At 43.4% G+C, this 16,821-nt stretch overlaps 1 protein-coding gene across 1 annotated transcript in view; it reads right to left on the bottom strand.

Moving 5' to 3' along the window:
- Positions 1–13,823, bottom strand: part of rab15 (RAB15, member RAS oncogene family) — a 146,898-nt gene extending 133,075 nt beyond the window's left edge. Inside the window, exons 1-2 of the mRNA XM_055640780.1 lie at positions 13,700–13,823; positions 13,297–13,550 (exon numbers count right to left, since the gene is read on the bottom strand). Of these exons, the coding sequence (XP_055496755.1) occupies positions 13,297–13,420 (124 nt within the window). The 5' untranslated portion in view covers positions 13,421–13,550; positions 13,700–13,823. The remainder of the gene's footprint in view (positions 1–13,296; positions 13,551–13,699) is intronic.
- Positions 13,824–16,821: the final 2,998 nt, after the last annotated feature.

The following is a 16,821-nucleotide window of genomic DNA, read 5'->3' as shown; positions in this document are numbered from 1 at the left end:
CCTGTCCCACTGAGTTACTCCAGCATTTTGTGTCTATCTTTGGTTTAAACCAGCATCAGCAGTTCCTTCTTACAAAGATACTCACCTCCCTGGCATTGAAAGGATCTATTGGAGGCGCTGTCTCATAAAGGCAGTCACGTTCTCATTTCACTTCTATCATCGGGAAGAACGTATAGGAGTCTGAAAACCTTGAACACCAGGTCCAAGAATAGTTTCTTCCCAAAAACCATCAGGCTCCTGAACACTGCTACGCAACACTGTACTGTCTTTGATTGTACTAAGGACTTTGGGGTTTTACAGTATGTTGCACTAGTATTGTGGTTATTAACTAACTGATATTTTGTTTATTATGTATTATCTATATGTATTGTGCTTACAGGTCTGGTTTGCTGCTATAAATAAGAAATTTATAGTTCCATTGTCGGTACACATGACAATTAAAAACTCTTGACTCTTGAAGAGAAAAATATTCAAAATTACTTTTAGTTTATCATCAGTCTACGGATTTTTTTAATATCACGTAGAAAACATTACAGAACAATGTTCCTTCGGCAGAAGCAGGGAATCTCTGACTGAATTAACAGAAATCTGGGCTCACAGTTGTCGCTGTTAGTTTAATTAGTGTACATGGTGAATACTCATCTGCATCACTAAAACTACAGAAAACAGCCCATTATTAAGTTGAAGAACACAGATTTTTGAGATTATGGCCCTGTATGTTCTTCAATAAATGTCCTTTAATAATGTCCCTTTAATAAATATCCTGCAATCATCTTTTGCAGACACACTCCGAATGTAACAGTAGAGCTCAAAAGGATTGACATCAAATGAAAAACAGAAATAACCGCTCAGGAAATAAATTCCAGGCACACATTTGGATCAGGCAGTCTTATCTAACTTGCAGTTTAATGCATGGATTTCACCATAGTAGTAGTCGTTATCTCAGAGGCAACCAAAAATAGTCTTGTACTTAAGGCCACATAAAACAATTTACCTATCTTTTTATTTCTTTTAGTTTATCATCAGTCAGATTGGGGTGGAGTTCCCCCCGCCACGGGTACCATGTAATCTTGTGCTACCTGCTCCATGGTCAGATAGCCAGGTGAGGAAGGGGCTGTGGACCCCAGCAGGAACAAAAACAAGACCTGTCAAAGGGCAGATGAGCTTCTAGCGAGCCAACGGCCATCCGCACTTCAGTAGAAGTTGCGATCACTGTCGTACATAGCATTGTAAGGAATGATGATAAATCACACACATCAAAATCCTATACTTTCAGCGGCGGAAGTCAGCAGGGAGGACATTGCCATTCCCATTGGAAATCAGCACCACTGCATCGCAAATGTTTTCAACGATGATGAATGAATGAAAAATGAATTTATCTCTTTCCAAGTTCTGATTGATGTACTCTTTGATTTTAAGTTTACACAAGACTAAGTGGAACCCGTTAGGACCCATGTTCACAGGGGAGGGCTGGTCCCACAACAAAATATTCCACATATCCACCAAATCCAATATTGGTGCCGAGTGGGGGAGGGGGGGTGGACTTTCTGGAGCGCTAGTATGGGTGTTGTGGGCTGAAGGGACTGGTTTCCAGAGGGCTAGTATGGACATTGTGGGCCGAATAGATTCTTGGGCTGGCAGCTCAGTCATTCACGACCGGTGTGCTGGCAGTTGACTCACGGCTATTCCTTGAAATTCCATTTCAAGCAGGGTGCAAGGTCACCAAACTCAAGTGCAGTTTCATACCACTTCAAGCAGGGTGCAAGGCCACCAAACTCAAGTGCAGTTTCATACCATTTCAAGCAGGGTGCTAGGCCATCAAATTCAAGTGCAGTTTTGTACCATTTCAAGCAGGGTGCAAGGCCACCAAATTCAAGTGCAGTTTCGTACCATTTCAAGCAGGGTGCAAGGCCATCAAATTCAAGTGCAGTTTCGTACCATTTCAAGCAAGGTGCAAACCAAATTCAAGTGCAGTTTTGTACCATTTCAAGCAAGGTGCAAGGCCACCAAATTCAAGTGCTGTTTTGTACCATTTCAAGCAGGGTGCAAGGCCCCAAATTCAAGTGCTGTTTTGTACCATTTTAAGCAGGGTTCAAGGCCACCAAATTCAAGTGCAATTTTATACCATTTAATGCAAGGTGCAAGGTCACCAAACTCAAGTGCAGTTTCATACCACTTCAAGCAGGGTGCAAGGCCACCAAACTCAAGTGCAGTTTCATACCATTTCAAGCAGGGTGCTAGGCCATCAAATTCAAGTGCAGTTTTGTACCATTTCAAGCAGGGTGCAAGGCCACCAAATTCAAGTGCAGTTTCGTACCATTTCAAGCAGGGTGCAAGGCCATCAAATTCAAGTGCAGTTTCGTTCCATTTCAAGCAAGGTGCAAACCAAATTCAAGTGCAGTTTTGTACCATTTCAAGCAAGGTGCAAGGCCACCAAATTCAAGTGCAGTTTCATACCATTTCAAGCAGGGTGCAAGGCCTCCAAATTCAAGTGCTGTTTTGTACCATTTTAAGCAGGGTTCAAGGCCACCAAATTCAAGTGCAATTTCATACCATTTAATGCAAGGTGCATGGCCACCAAATTCAAATGCAGTTTCATATCATTTCAAGCAGGGTGCAAGGCTACCAAATTCAAGTGCAGTCTCATACCATTTCAAGCAGGGTGCAAGGACACCAAAGACAGAGTCGTGACCTCTCCCTCCCCCCATCTTGCAGAGACTGAGCCACGCCAACACATCTGGGTTTTATAGTCCCTCCCCCTCCCACCGTGGTCTTCATGGCATGACAGGAGAGAGAATCTCGACATTTTTTTACCACTAATAACTCTTTTATTTTTCATCGATGGGAAAAATCCTCATCACCTGATGAGCGGCGGGGGACTCTGAGTAAGATGGCTAAAAATCACAGCCTTACGTGGTAGCGCTATTTCTAAAATCAATCTACATCGCAAACAGGAAGTGGTCAAGATTATACTTTTAATTATATAGATTTTCAAACCACATTTTCAAACCAACCACATTTTCAAATTAACCACATTTTCAAACCAACCACATTTTCATTTTCAAACTTAATTTTCAAACCACATTAAGGGCACTCACAGGTCAGTAAAACGACACTCACAGTTTAGTAGACATGTGTTCAGTGTTATTCACTGCTCAGACTGATAGTCAAGACCTCTCCCTCCCCCACCTTACAGAGACTGAGGCCCTCCCACCAGAAGGGGCGTGGCCTTCATGGCGTGATTGACAGGGGAGAGAATCTCAACATTTTTTAAACATTAATATGTCTTTTATTTTTCATCGATGGGAAAAATCATCTGGCCCTGACAGCTGGAGGGGGTCTGAGTAAATGGCCAAAAATCACAGCCGTAAATGGTAGCGTTTTTTCTAAAATCAATATACAGTGCAAACAGGAAGTGGCCAAGTTTAGACTTTTAATTATATAGATGTCAGACATCCAGCATTTTGAGATGGGTTTTTTTTTTTTAATGAGTTATCAAATGTAGAATTTGTCCCAGTTGAGCTACTGACAGAATGTCATGATTTTCTGGAACAAAGGGAAACAAGCGATGAAAAGAAAAGCAGCTTTCTGTTACTCTCTCAGACCCTCCAAGAAATATGAATCCTGTGATCTTTTCCTTTCCCCAACATAGCTGATATTCAGAAATTGTAAGAACGCGGCTGCATTGTTTGGCAAAATTCCTCTCTAGCTGTGAGCTACAAGTAAAATGAGCCTTCCATCATAAATTATTCAAAATGGTAAATCCAATATTCAATTTGTGCCCTTTCCTAAGTGTAAACATTGCTGCTACGAGTTACTTTCTCACAGAGAATTAGCTTTTCTCAAAATTTGAGCAAAGTCATCAAGAAATAAACGAAGGACTAAATGCACAGCTCTCTGCCCTAACGCTCCCATTGCCCCTCACCCCACTCCGGATGTTGCAAGCATGGATACATTACATGCAAATCAATCATGATCAAACGGAAAGCGGTAATAGATCAAAGGCCTACTTTGTTACCTATGTAGATACTGCATTAACTTGCTAACCCGACAGGGGCTTTGGCCACTTAAGAGAATGGAACATAATCAAGTGGTGCAGAATATCACCATACATCAATCATGAATAACACTAGGGCTTCATTCATGTGCAACTGGATGATGCAACTGTTCTTCAATTGTTCCAAATGACAAACTATGCATTTATTTTTCTGGTCAGCTGAAGATAATTATTTCAAATCCAATCTCTGTGGACAAGTTCAATAGCTTATGGCAGGTTTCAATGGCAAAAAGACCCAATAAAGATGGTAGTCTAAAATATCCCCACACTTTGATTTGAAATATACAGTACTTGTGGTAACTTTAATCACTGAAAAATATAGTGTTAACTTATGCAAAATAAAAGTATTGTGATGGCATTTGTTCCAGGAAGATAACTTATTTAGTTATATAACAGCAACTAACTTTGAATGAATTACCATATCCAGGAGACTTCAACGTCTATATTTCAGGAAAATGTATCTTGTGCCAGCCCCTCACACCTACCATTGGGGATGTCCATGACTTCTTATGCCAGCTGTAGAGCAGACATTCATCTTGCTACCAACCAAGTGAATCTTAACTTTAGCCTACAAACATGAAAAGCAGCCTCTCAGCATTGACCCTGGCAGTTTTATTCAGAATCTAATGTTCTCCATGGATCAGATTTGTTCTATTCAATCATTTCGAGTTGGGGTGGGAGATTGCAACCTTCACGTGGTCCGCCCTGTTTCAATCAATGCAATCAATGCAATCAACCTGGCGTGCACCATCAAATAAGATCAAATAGAACAAGTTGTCCTACAACTTTAGGCTGTGCACGCCGTACGCGAGAATAATAATAATTTTGAGTCAGAGTCCTACAGCATGGAAACAGGTCCTTTGGCTCAGCTTGCCCACACCGACCAACATGCCCCATCTACACTAGCCCCAGCTGCCTGCGTTTGGCTGATATCCCTCTAAACCTGTCCTACCTGCAGTCCTGTCTAAATGTTTCTTAAAACGTTGCGATAGTACCTTCTAAGCAGATTAGTCACCTATTCACAAGTACCGTTCTCGTGAACTTTTGTTGCACCCTGTCAAATACTCTTTCTTGGATACAGAGCAGAAACATCACACAGTCCTTCTCCAAAGTTTTGTCTGTCAAACGTCCTGTACCATGGCAACAAAATTTCTCTAACTGCTGCATGTTAACCCAAATGTAATGAAGACAGACATTCTATTTCAGTAGAGACATCTAAACTTCTCTCTGTGCCAACATTTAACAGACTCTGATCATTTACAAAATAATTATTTTTCTATTCTTCCTACCAAATTAAGCAAGCTCAGTTTCCCACACTACACTGCATGAGCCACCTCCTACGCCACTTTTATAATTTTTCGCCATCTATTTGCAGTTATTGAATACATACTGCATTTTCTCTCATCTGTGCTGCATCTCTCTGTGACACTAGATTTATCAAAGAAACAGCAAAGGATCTGAAACAGATCCTAGCAGAACTATTGTGAGTGACCTCATTGTCTTTATTATGCAGCCCTATTGTTTGAACGCTTTACCAAATGCACCTTAAGCACAGATTGATGCTGGTGTTATAACTCTGATGTAAATAAAATACTTTGTCCTATTTCACTGCTTAGTTGACATGCTCCAATGTATAATGATGCAATTAACTGTGGCCAAATTCTGATCTAACTCCATTTACAGGTTTGCAGATGGCATCACCAAAGTGGGCTGGATCTCAAACAATGACAAGACAGAGTACAGGATGGAGATAGAGAGTTTGGAAACATGATATCAAGGCAATTTACATTTTCCTCTGTCTTAGCAAAATAAATGAGCTAGTTTGCAACTTCAGGAAGCAAGATTGCGTACATGCCCCAATTGGCATCAATGATGCCAAAGTGGAGATGGTCAAGAGCCTCAAGTTCCTATACATAAATATCACCAACAGTTTTTCCTGGACCAGCAACATTGAAGCTACAGCCAAGAAAGCACTCCACATTGACCATAAGCTACGGTGCAGACCCAATCTTCCAACCTATCCAATTGGGGACCTTGCACTTTTTTAAAAATTGCACTTTCTCTGTAACTACGCTTTAATGCTGCAATGCTAAATTTACACTCTGGTCTCTTTTCCTTTGCACTACCTGTTTTACTTGTGTATGGCTTGATTGTCCTCGTGTATAGCATGACTTAACTGGGTAGCATGCAAACAAAGGTTATTACCGTATCTCAGTACATGTGGCAATAATAAACGAATACTAAAACCTAAGGTATTATGGTTGATTTGGAAACATGAAGAATACTTTGGGAACTGAAATAGAATTTAGTCTCAATGAAAACCAGTGTTGTTTTTCTAACACCGAGAACTAAGATAAAACTAATACCACCCTAGTGACTCAACTGATCATATGTTGCCTTTCAGAGGTTGCAATGTAGAAAAAGCTACAGCATACAATCTACCTAATGCACTGACGACACTCTAGGGTAATGATGATGTGAGAGGCAGGCATGTGCCTGGCGAGAGGCGACATGAGGTCGTTCTGAGACATGATGTCAGGCGCTCACATTAATACTCTTAATTGCACTGAGGACACTTATGGTTTTGATTCATGAGTTATAAATTCAGTTTCAGTTTAGTTTACTGTCACGTGGACCGAGGTACAGTGAAAAGCTTTTGATACGTGCTTTCCAGTCAGTGGAAAAAACCTGTGCGTGACTGTGTTGGCAGACTAAGCCCAGAGGAGAGCTTGAAATTTCAGTTCTTCTCTAGAGGCTGCTTAATTTATTTTAGTTTAGAGATACAGCGCAGAAACAGGCCCTTTGATCCACTGAGTCTGCACCAACTAGTGATCCCCGCACACTTACACTACCCTACACACACTTGGGACAATTTACAATTATACAAAGCCAATCAACCTATAAACCTGTACGTCTTTCGAGTGCGGGAAGAATCAGGAGAAAACCCACACAGGTCACAGGGAGAACGTGCAAACTCCGTACAGCCAAAAACACCCGTAGGATCAAACCCAGGTCTCTGGCGCAACTTTACCCCAGTGTCACCCTGTTGCTCATGACCGCTGAGAGTCAAAACTGCTTGTTCACATCTCAGGCACACGATTAAACAGACAGCACTTGAGCATCATCTGAATCTGCTGAAGGTCAAGAAGTAGAGAATGTCAAAATCAGATGACACAACTAAATGTCAGCAGGGACTTTCAGTTGGTGAGTCAGACATGTGACACACCAAGAAACAACTTTCATACTTGAGTATCTCTAAACCACTCAAAAAACGCATGAATAGTAAACTTCATTTCTAACATAGAATTGTTATTCTCCTTTCAAATGTAGCATTTTTTGTGCAGAGCTATTATCTTAGCGAATTTAGGGAGGCTTTTGATTGTACAAGCGCTATTGAGACAAGTCCATTTGCAATGGTGGAGTTGGCCAACTTGCAGTAAAAATGCACTTGAAGAAGTGGTGGAAATCTGAAAACAAATGTAGGAAACATCCAGCAGGTTGTGAAGGGGTCGCTGGAAAATCAGGTAAGCTAATATTTCAGATAGAGACCTTATATCAGTATTGGTAAAAATTATGGTTGACAAAAAAAGATTTGAAATGTACAAGCACACACTATAAGCGAGGAGACAATTATTTCATTGGATAACAGAATGGGCTGCGAATAACTAATTGTGGGCGGGCAAAGAATTGTTTCAATCAAAAGGAAGTAAAATTGTGAAAGTTGGTACTGTAACTGGATAATGACAATACTGACATATTATAACTCTGGCAGCAGATAAAATAGTTCAAAAATAGTAAGTGGTAAGTTTAGGATTGTAGATTGGTGCTGCATGTGAACCAATCACACATAAGCCAGCATCACTAACTCCACCCCACTATAACACTTATACTAACACTCGTTCCCAGCACTGCAGTTCGAGCAGCTAGGATGCACTGACAACCTGTTGTCCTCAACACTGCTAAGTTTCAAGTGCTCATTAAATATGTGTTTAAATCACACACTGTCTCTGGCTCTTGTTTACATGGTGTCAGAAGTGGGATACGAACCCACACCTCCAGTCGGAGACTCAAAACTATGGAGCAATTATTCGAGGGCCTACCTTGTGCTATCATTGTCGACGATATCCTCATATATTGTAAGGACACAGCAGAACACGATCACAATCTCAGGCTCATCTTGGAGCGCGCCCGCAAGATCAACCTCAAACTTAATCCTGACAGTATAAGTGTTATAGTGGGGTGGAGTTAGTGATGCTCGCTTATGTGTGATTGGTTCACATGCAGCACCAATCTACAAGAATTATTAGACATTTCTTAATTCCTGAGGTCTTCACCAGCTTCTCCTGAAGTATAGGAAGATGAACATGGTGCAAACACATTATGGTCTTTTTTAAATAATTCTGATTATAAGATCATTAACCTAACTCTGTTTCTCTATCAACTGATGCTCCCTGAGCTGCTGATTATATCCAACATTATCAGAACACCGGGGCATTATTTCAGAAAACATTCAATAATAAATTCATAAAAATGAAGGGAAGTTGCTGACAGTGAGACATACTAGCTGTTACAGAGCAGGAATAAAGTACATAAACTGTTAAGGTCCAGCCATGATCATGCTTGTTTTATGTGGCTCTGAGATGAGAATTGATTCTCAAAGTGGATTGTCCTCTTAATACAAGGAATCATGCTGGTCCAAGAACATCATCGGCAATGTCAACTCTGTTTCTCTCTCTCATCAAATGCTGCTTGAACGATTGAATCCTTTCAGAAAATTCTGTTTTTACATATACTTGGACTCTTCTATGAATAAATATTAATTTCAACATGACTTGACTGGAAAAAAAGGCAGAGTATTTTAAAGGCAATCTATTGGGTTTTTTTGGGCCATCGTAACTCAGCAAATTTTGCTGAAAGATGGTGAAATGCAGTCGGTGTAAGTTTATATATCAGTAGCTTGGAAAATGTGTATAAAGGAATTCAGATGCTGGTATTAGACACAAAATGTTGGAGTAACCCAACGGATCAGGCATCATCTCTGGAGAAAAAGGATGGGTGGTTTCGGTTCGGGAGAAGGTCTGAAGAAGGGTCCCGACCCGAAAATGTCACCCATCCTTTTTCTCCAGAGATGCTGCCAGATCCACTGAGTTACTCCAGCAGTTTGTGTCTGTCTTCTATATCCGTAGCTGACTTCATTAAAAGAGGAAAGAACAAGGGAGGCCAGCCTGGAATACATTAGGACACAGACATGGATGTACATTTTGGCAGCAGATGAGCTGAGGCAGTGGCAAAGTCTTGTTATGTTACAGAGACACAAATAACATTTTCCAGGAGCCCACTGCTTCACAATCCGCACTTTATCTTAGTTCAAACACTGTCAGATTCTATTCCACTTGGTCAGGTTTTTTCAGACTCTCTGTATCTTGTAGTCATTCCTCTTGTAATCATCTTTATTTCATGCTAATCTTACTTCAACCACTTAATCAAGTCTGCCTTCACACTTTACATTCAGTCTCTCCATAAATGCTGAATAACTGATGTCTGTGTCCAATAATCAACTCAAATGTTGATAAATTTCCCATGGCTTGTTCTCAAAGAGAAAAAAAATACTACTGTTAACACTGTGCTATGTTAGGTTATGCCGAGTCGATTTGGTAATTATGCCCACTGACAGATCTGTTTTCTCTTATTAAATATATTTTTCCTTCCACCTTAACTGTGCATTGTGTTAAAATGTACTCACTGTACGCAGTAGAGACAAAGGAGACTGTGAAAAAAGATGGCAATACATGCTGGTGACAAGAATCCTTTGGCTAGGAGAATAAGCTGCTTTCAACTAATAACACTCTCCCCTTACTTGTCAAGCATGGTGTTGAGCTTTTTGAATGTTATTGGAGCTGCTGTCAGGCAGGGAAGTGCAGAGTGATCTGGTACACTCCTGACTTGTGCCCTGCGGGTGGCAGAAAAGCCATGGATGTTAGAACATGAATCACTAAGTATCTCTGACGTCCTCTTGTATCCGTGGAGTTAATGTGGTGGGCACATTTGAATTTCCAATAAATGGTGACCCACACAAGGTTGATGGTGGGCTAAGGAATTCTGGGCGCATAATGCAATTCAACCTCGAGGATAGATGGGTGCAATCACTCTTGCTGGGGAAATCATTGCTGGCATTTCTCTGGCAAAAGAGTTACCTGTCACTTCACAACCCATATCAGAAAGTTGGCTAAGTCTTGCTGCATGCAGACATGGAATGCTGAGGAGTTGTGGATGTCAATGACATACCAAAATTGTGGATGTCAATTCCGGTGGGCGGCGCGACTCACGTCGCAGCGGCCTCTGCAGTCTGTCTGTCTTTTTATTATGTTTTGTCTCGTTGAATGTAGTTTTTATTTTATTTTTTTGTGTATGTGTGTGGGGGGGGCGGGGGGGTGGGGGGGGGGGGGGGAAACTTTTAAAATCTTTCCCCTGCACGGAGAACCCGACCTTTTCTCTGTCGGGTCTCCGTTGTCGTTGGGGCCGAGCACCGTGGAGCGGCCTCCAACCGGAACGACCTGGGGCTCCAGTCACGGAGCTGCGGACCTACTTACCATCGCGGAGCTGGCCGAGTTCGGAGCGGGTGGAGCTGTGGTGGCGCGCTGCTGCGACCCGACCCCGGAGATTCGGAGGCTTACCGCAGTTCTGGTGGACAGTGACACCGGGAGCCCGCGGGTCCCTGCTGGGAGACCGCTTTTCGGGGCTTCCGCAACGGCGACTTCTCCCGCCCGAGTTGCGGAGTTGAAGAGTGCCTGGAGCGGGGCTTTACATCATCGCCTGGTGCAGCCCTAAATGTCCGCGGGACACTTACCATCGCCCGCCGGGGGCTTTAACTCTGACATCGGGAGGAGAATGAGGAGTGCAGGGGAGAGATAAGACTTTGCCTTCCATTACAGCGAGGAGGAGATGCGCTGTGATGGATGTTTGTGTAACTTGTGTTGTGTCTTGGTTCTTTTTCTTGTGTGTATGACTGCAGAAACAACATTTCGTTTGAACCTCAATGAGGTTCAAATGACAAATAAATTGTATTGTATTGTATTGACAGAATGAGTCCTTAATCTCTAACAAGTAAAACCACTGGATATTTTTCCTCCTTGATGCCACTTGATTTCAGTTTTATCAGAGGTTCTTGATGCCCCCACATACACAGAAGCGTTGGCTTGGTATCAAGGTCAGACACTCTCACCTCACCCCTGGAATTCCGCCCTTTGGTCTTTATTCCAGGTTTGTCCAAGCACAAATTTACTGGTAAGACCTAGACTGGATATTGGTGAGCGTTGTTTGCCATTTGGCATTTGGGTGTTCAATTTGATAGCACTGTCAGCAAGACCCTGCGTCACTTTGCTGATGATTACAAGTAGGCTGACTGGGAAGTAATTAGCCAGATGGAAATTGCCCAGCTTTTTGTGAACACAACCTAACATCACTACTTAAGACAGGATGAGGCAGGACTGCATAGCTTTGGTCTTATTTGTCTGCCAGGGGGTCGCTTAGCCCTGTCTATTGGGTGTCACATTTGTTATTTACAGAGCACCAGCTTCAACAAGTTGGCATCTTGTTTTTAGTGTGCCTGATATCATCCTTGCCATACCTATCTGCATTTATCATTAAACCACAGTTCATCCCTGTCTTGACTTGCATGATGGTATGGAGTATAACAGGCTGCAACATTACAGAGCATGGTGGAGTTCCTTATGTTCAACAATATGGGAAGCACAGTGACGCAGCGGAAGAGTTGCTGCCTTACAACGCCAGAGACCAGGGTTTGATCCTCAGTAAGGGTGCTGTCTGTTTGTGCGATTTCCCTGTAACACCGGGGGTTTTCTCCGGGTGCTCCAATTTCATCCCACATTCCAAAGACGTGCAGGTTTTTAGGTTAATTGACTTCTGGAAATTGTCCCTAGTGTGCAGGATAGAACAGGTGTATGGGTGATTGCAGGTCGACAGGGACTCAGTAGGCAAAGGGCCTGTTTCTATACTGTATCTCTAAACTAAACTAAAGTGTCTTGTGCAGAGGTCCAGTCTTGAGCTACCAAGTTTTCTGTGGCTCTACCATTTTGTACAATTGTTCTATCATTAAGCGTCCTTGATGTGAAATCAGGGCTTTGTTTCCACAAGGGAGCGCAACCTTGCATATCTTTCATTCATTTGCTCTATATCTCTCCACATCACCATCTGTGCCTCTCGTTTCCCTTTCCCCCGGATATCAGTCTGAAGCAGGGTCTCGTCCAGAGATGCTGTCTGACCTGCTGAATTACTCCAGCTTTTTGTGTCTATCTTTTTTCCCTTCACAAGGGTGGTGGATACTGCTACTAATGTTGTCATGGATGGATGCATCTATCATATGTGAACCAGTCAGGCCAAAGTCCCTTGTGTTGATAATCTCACATCCTACAGCAGATCTGTTCTTCAGGACTCTGCCCCCTCAGTCAATGGTAGTGTTAGCAAGTACGCTTGATGTTGGCCACCAAAGTTCCCCTCCTAGAGCTCATTCCATGTTCTTTCAGCTTTCAAGTGAAACATTTAAAAAACTGCAGATAGTGTAAATCTAAAACAAAAACTGAAAATGCTGAGAATACCCAGCAGTTCAGGCCACATCTGTGGGAAGAGAAAGTCAATGTTTCAGATGACACCTTCAGTTCTGATGAAGAATCTCTGACCTGAAATGTTAACTCTGTTTCTCTTTCCACGGAGGTAGCCTGACCTGCTGAGTGTTTCCAGCAATTTTACCCCCAGTTATTTCATGTCTCTCAAACTAAGTTCATCTTTTTGACAGGGGCTTCCTTGCAATATAATTTTCAGGCACCACACACGCAATTTAATTACTTTAAATGTGGTTTTTTTTTTAGCGCAAACAATTCTATCGGTCCAGGGGTCTTGCAAACAGGTGACGTGTTCGTGGATTCGCAGGGGACGTTGAGTTCAATATTGACCCACTGGGTCTTCACAACCCACAGAGGGAATCGTCATACATTTTACATCAAGCTAGACAGCAAAGAACAGGTAGCTCGGCCAATACTGCAAGTGGGAACTTCCAAAAGACTTCCAACCCCTCCCCGCCTCGGCAAAGCCAATACTCCTCCACTGGACCGATCCTGGAGACAAAAGGCTTGAGATCCCGATGCATTGGCTTGTATGATAGCATTGCAACATAGAACACACACATACACACACACACCTTCCCCAGTCTCACTCGCTCCTACCTATAGTTGAAATGTGTGAAGCGTGGAATTCATTGTCCGTGAAGCGGCAGAGCAAGCAGGTTTTGCCCACCCCGGAGTCTCCGATGAGTAGTAGTCTGAATAACACATCGTACTGTTTGGCCATCGTGCGTCCTCATGGGCTGGCGATGGGCTGGCCAAGTCGATCGCTTAACCGCGCAGCGAAAGCCCGCTCCCGGCACTTCTTCCCGTCCGCTCCAATCCCATATCTGCCTCGGATCGGCAGCTTTGGTTCTCTTGAAACAAAAAAATAAACTGTGGTGATTTCCCCACCCTGCAGAACTCCCCCTTCTCTTTCTCCTCCCCGCTTCCTTAAACTGGAGGCACTTTGAGTATATTTAAACAGGTGTTCATTGCATCCCTCGTCTCCGCGGCTCGCAGCTACCTGTCAGCACACAGGGACGCGGAGAGGAGTGTCCCTGCATCCAGCGGCTGAAGGGGGTGGAAGATGCTCAGAGGCCGCAATCAATGACGCGGATTCTGGGACTCCACCTCATCCACGCTGCAATCCAGGCAGCAGCTCTGCGCTGGGAAAGCGGTCCCCTTTCCCCACCCCCACCTCCCTTCCTCCCGGCCCATTGTTAGGGCATTTCTGCTGTCGGTGTCACATTTTCTGTTTGTAAAATCATGCTCTCGGTTTATTCTGTTTTGTGTGCTCCGTTTTTTGCATTTCCTTTATCCTCCCCCGTGCTCTGATCTTTCCTCGCCTTTTGTCTTCCTGTGTACTTTTTTATGCTCCATCCTATTTTTGCCACACATTTAAGGCAACGTGTTTAATCCCAGAGTTAAATTGCAGAATGGGCGCTGAACTTGAACGCCGAACCACCCCCCCCCCCCCCCCTCCCCCAAGCCTGCTAATGGGGCATTTAAAGATTTAAAGACATCCCGAAAGCAGAGCTAAAGCCATCGCTTGCTGCCTTCCTCACCGGGAACAAAATAACCTAAAATATTGATATAACAACTTTTTTTAATTTAAAGGCCTTGAAGAATGCACTACGATTAGCTGGCTATACAGAAAACTTGTTATCTGACATGATGTGACGATACAGTACGAAGAGAAATAAGAGAGAGAACTGAAACATTCCTCATTACATTAAAACGTTTGGAGCAGATTTGCACTCTATTTGATGTTGTTGTTGCTTTGTGCCATTCACTTAAATTGGATGGTTTGAGGAATCTGAATAAAAACCTCCTTAGCTTTCAACTATCCAATGGTTCTGTGTAGTATTTTAGTTTTTAATTAATTGGGCCATTTGGCTTTTGAAATTTAAACAAGTGGTCAAGTTTGCACTAATTTGTCATCATCTTATTTTATACAAAATTACAGTATCAAAATGTGTTGACTGGTTTGGAGCAATGGTTGAAGATGGAAAGAGGAACCCAGGGTGCTCACTCCACAGGAAGGCAGTTTGTGTGATTCATTAAAAAAACATTGGGATAGGGAGCTGGAGAGCTACTACAGCTGCAGAAGAATTGAAAAGAGGAGAGCAAACGAATGCAGTGATAAGGCAGCATAATAAAGGGACCTGCAGGAGGAAAGGGAAAAGAATTTGATGTCTTACATTCAGTGATGTTCCACTTGCCCCCCCCCCCCAACTTTATCCCCTCTTGGGCATAAACAGTTGATGTCATCCAAGGTCAGCGTGTGCTCCTCGGATTGACAGAGAATCTTTGTACATCGTAAACATATGCTTTTAAATTGTGATTTAACATGAATGGTCAAGTTTAATGACAAATGACCAAGTTCATTATAGCAATTAGATATGCAGCAAAAAATGTTGGCTATTTACTGATTGCCAAATACAAAGGAATGTTGTCTATCCTGACTGGTGCCTGTGCATACCTAACATTCTAAAAAAATCCTAATCTTAGATCTAAATATCCTAACCTTAATTTTACACCCCAGCGGTATGAACATTGACTTCTCCAAGTTCAAGTAGTCCTTGCTTTTTCTCTCCTTCCCCTCCCCTTCCCAGCTCTCCCACAGCCCACTGACTCTTCCTTTCTTCTTCCCACCCCCACACCCACATTAGTCTGAAGAAGGGTCTCGACCCAAAACGTTACCTATTCCTTCACTACATAGATGCTACCTCACCCGCTGAGTTTCTCCAGCATTTTTGTCTACCTTCGATTTTTCCAGCATCTGCAGTTCTTTCTTAAACACTAATCTTAGCATGTGATGGACCTTTTTCCCCACTGCTTGTTTAATTTCCAATTTAGAATATTAAGTGCAATTGGGGAGCAATTCTTGGCTAGTTCCTGAAATGTCACAGTACTACACAACACCAGCATCTGCACCCAGGATGAGGTGTTCCAAACCAGGGCATCGGAGATGTCCTTATTCTTTAGGGAACCGGGATTCCCCTCTTCGACTATAGATGAGGCTGTCACCAGGGTTTCTTCTATATCCCGTAGTTCCGCTCTCACTCCCCATCCCCCCACTTGTAACAAGGACAGAGTCCCCCTTGTCCTCACCTTCCACCCTCCAGCCGCCACATACAACAGATAATCCTCCGACATTTTCGCCACCTTCAACCGGATCCCAACACTGGCCACATCTTTCCATCTCCTCCCCTTTCGGCTTTCCGCAGAGACCGCTCCCTCCGCATCTCCCTGGTCAATTTTTCCCTTCCCACCCAAACCACCCCCTCACCTGGTTCTTTCCCTTGCAACTGCAGGAAATGCTACACTTGTCGTTTTACTTCCCGCCTCGCCCATCCAAGGACACAAGCAGTCTTTCCAGGTGAGGCAGAGGTTCACCTGCACCTCCTCCAACCTCATCTATTGCATCCGCTGCGCTAGGTGTCAACTGCTCTACATCAGTGAGACCAAGTGCAGGCTTGGCGATCGCTTCGCCCAACACCTCCGCACAGTTCACATTAACGAACCCGATCTCCCGGTGGCTCAGCACTTCAACTCCCCCTACCATTCCATATCCGACCTTTCTGTCCTGGACCTCCTCCATGGCCAGAGTGAGTCTCACCGCAAATTGGAGGAGCAGCTCCTCATATTTCGCTTGGGTAGTTTATACCCCAGCAGTATGAACATTGACTTCTCCAATTTCAGGTAGTCCTTGCTTTCTCCCTCCTTCCCCTCCCCTTCATAGCTCTCCCACAGCCTACTGTCTCTGGCTCTTCCTTTCTTCTTCCCCCCCCCCACCCCGACATCAGTCTGAAGAAGGGTCTCGACCCGAAACATCACCTATTCCTTCGCTCCACAGATGCTGCCTCACCCTCTGAGTTTCTCCAGCATTTTTGTCTACCAGCAATTCATTGGAAACACAAAGAACTGCAAATGCTAGTTTACACAAACAAAATGTCCATCATGCTGCCTGACAACACTCAAGAATCTTGATAAGGGTGTAAGGGGTTATGGGGATAAGACAGGAGAATGGGGTTCAGAGGGAATGATAAATCAGCTATGATTGAATGGCGGAGTAGACTTGATGGGCCAATTCTGTTCCTAGAATATATGATACACTCCATGACCATAGTCATTTTCTGGTCA

This window comes from Leucoraja erinacea, chromosome 9, assembly GCF_028641065.1.
Source record: "Leucoraja erinacea ecotype New England chromosome 9, Leri_hhj_1, whole genome shotgun sequence".
Classification (NCBI taxonomy): Eukaryota; Metazoa; Chordata; class Chondrichthyes; order Rajiformes; family Rajidae; genus Leucoraja; species Leucoraja erinaceus.
Note: the sequence above shows the minus strand (reverse complement) of the source record. Positions and strands in the feature narration are given on the sequence as shown.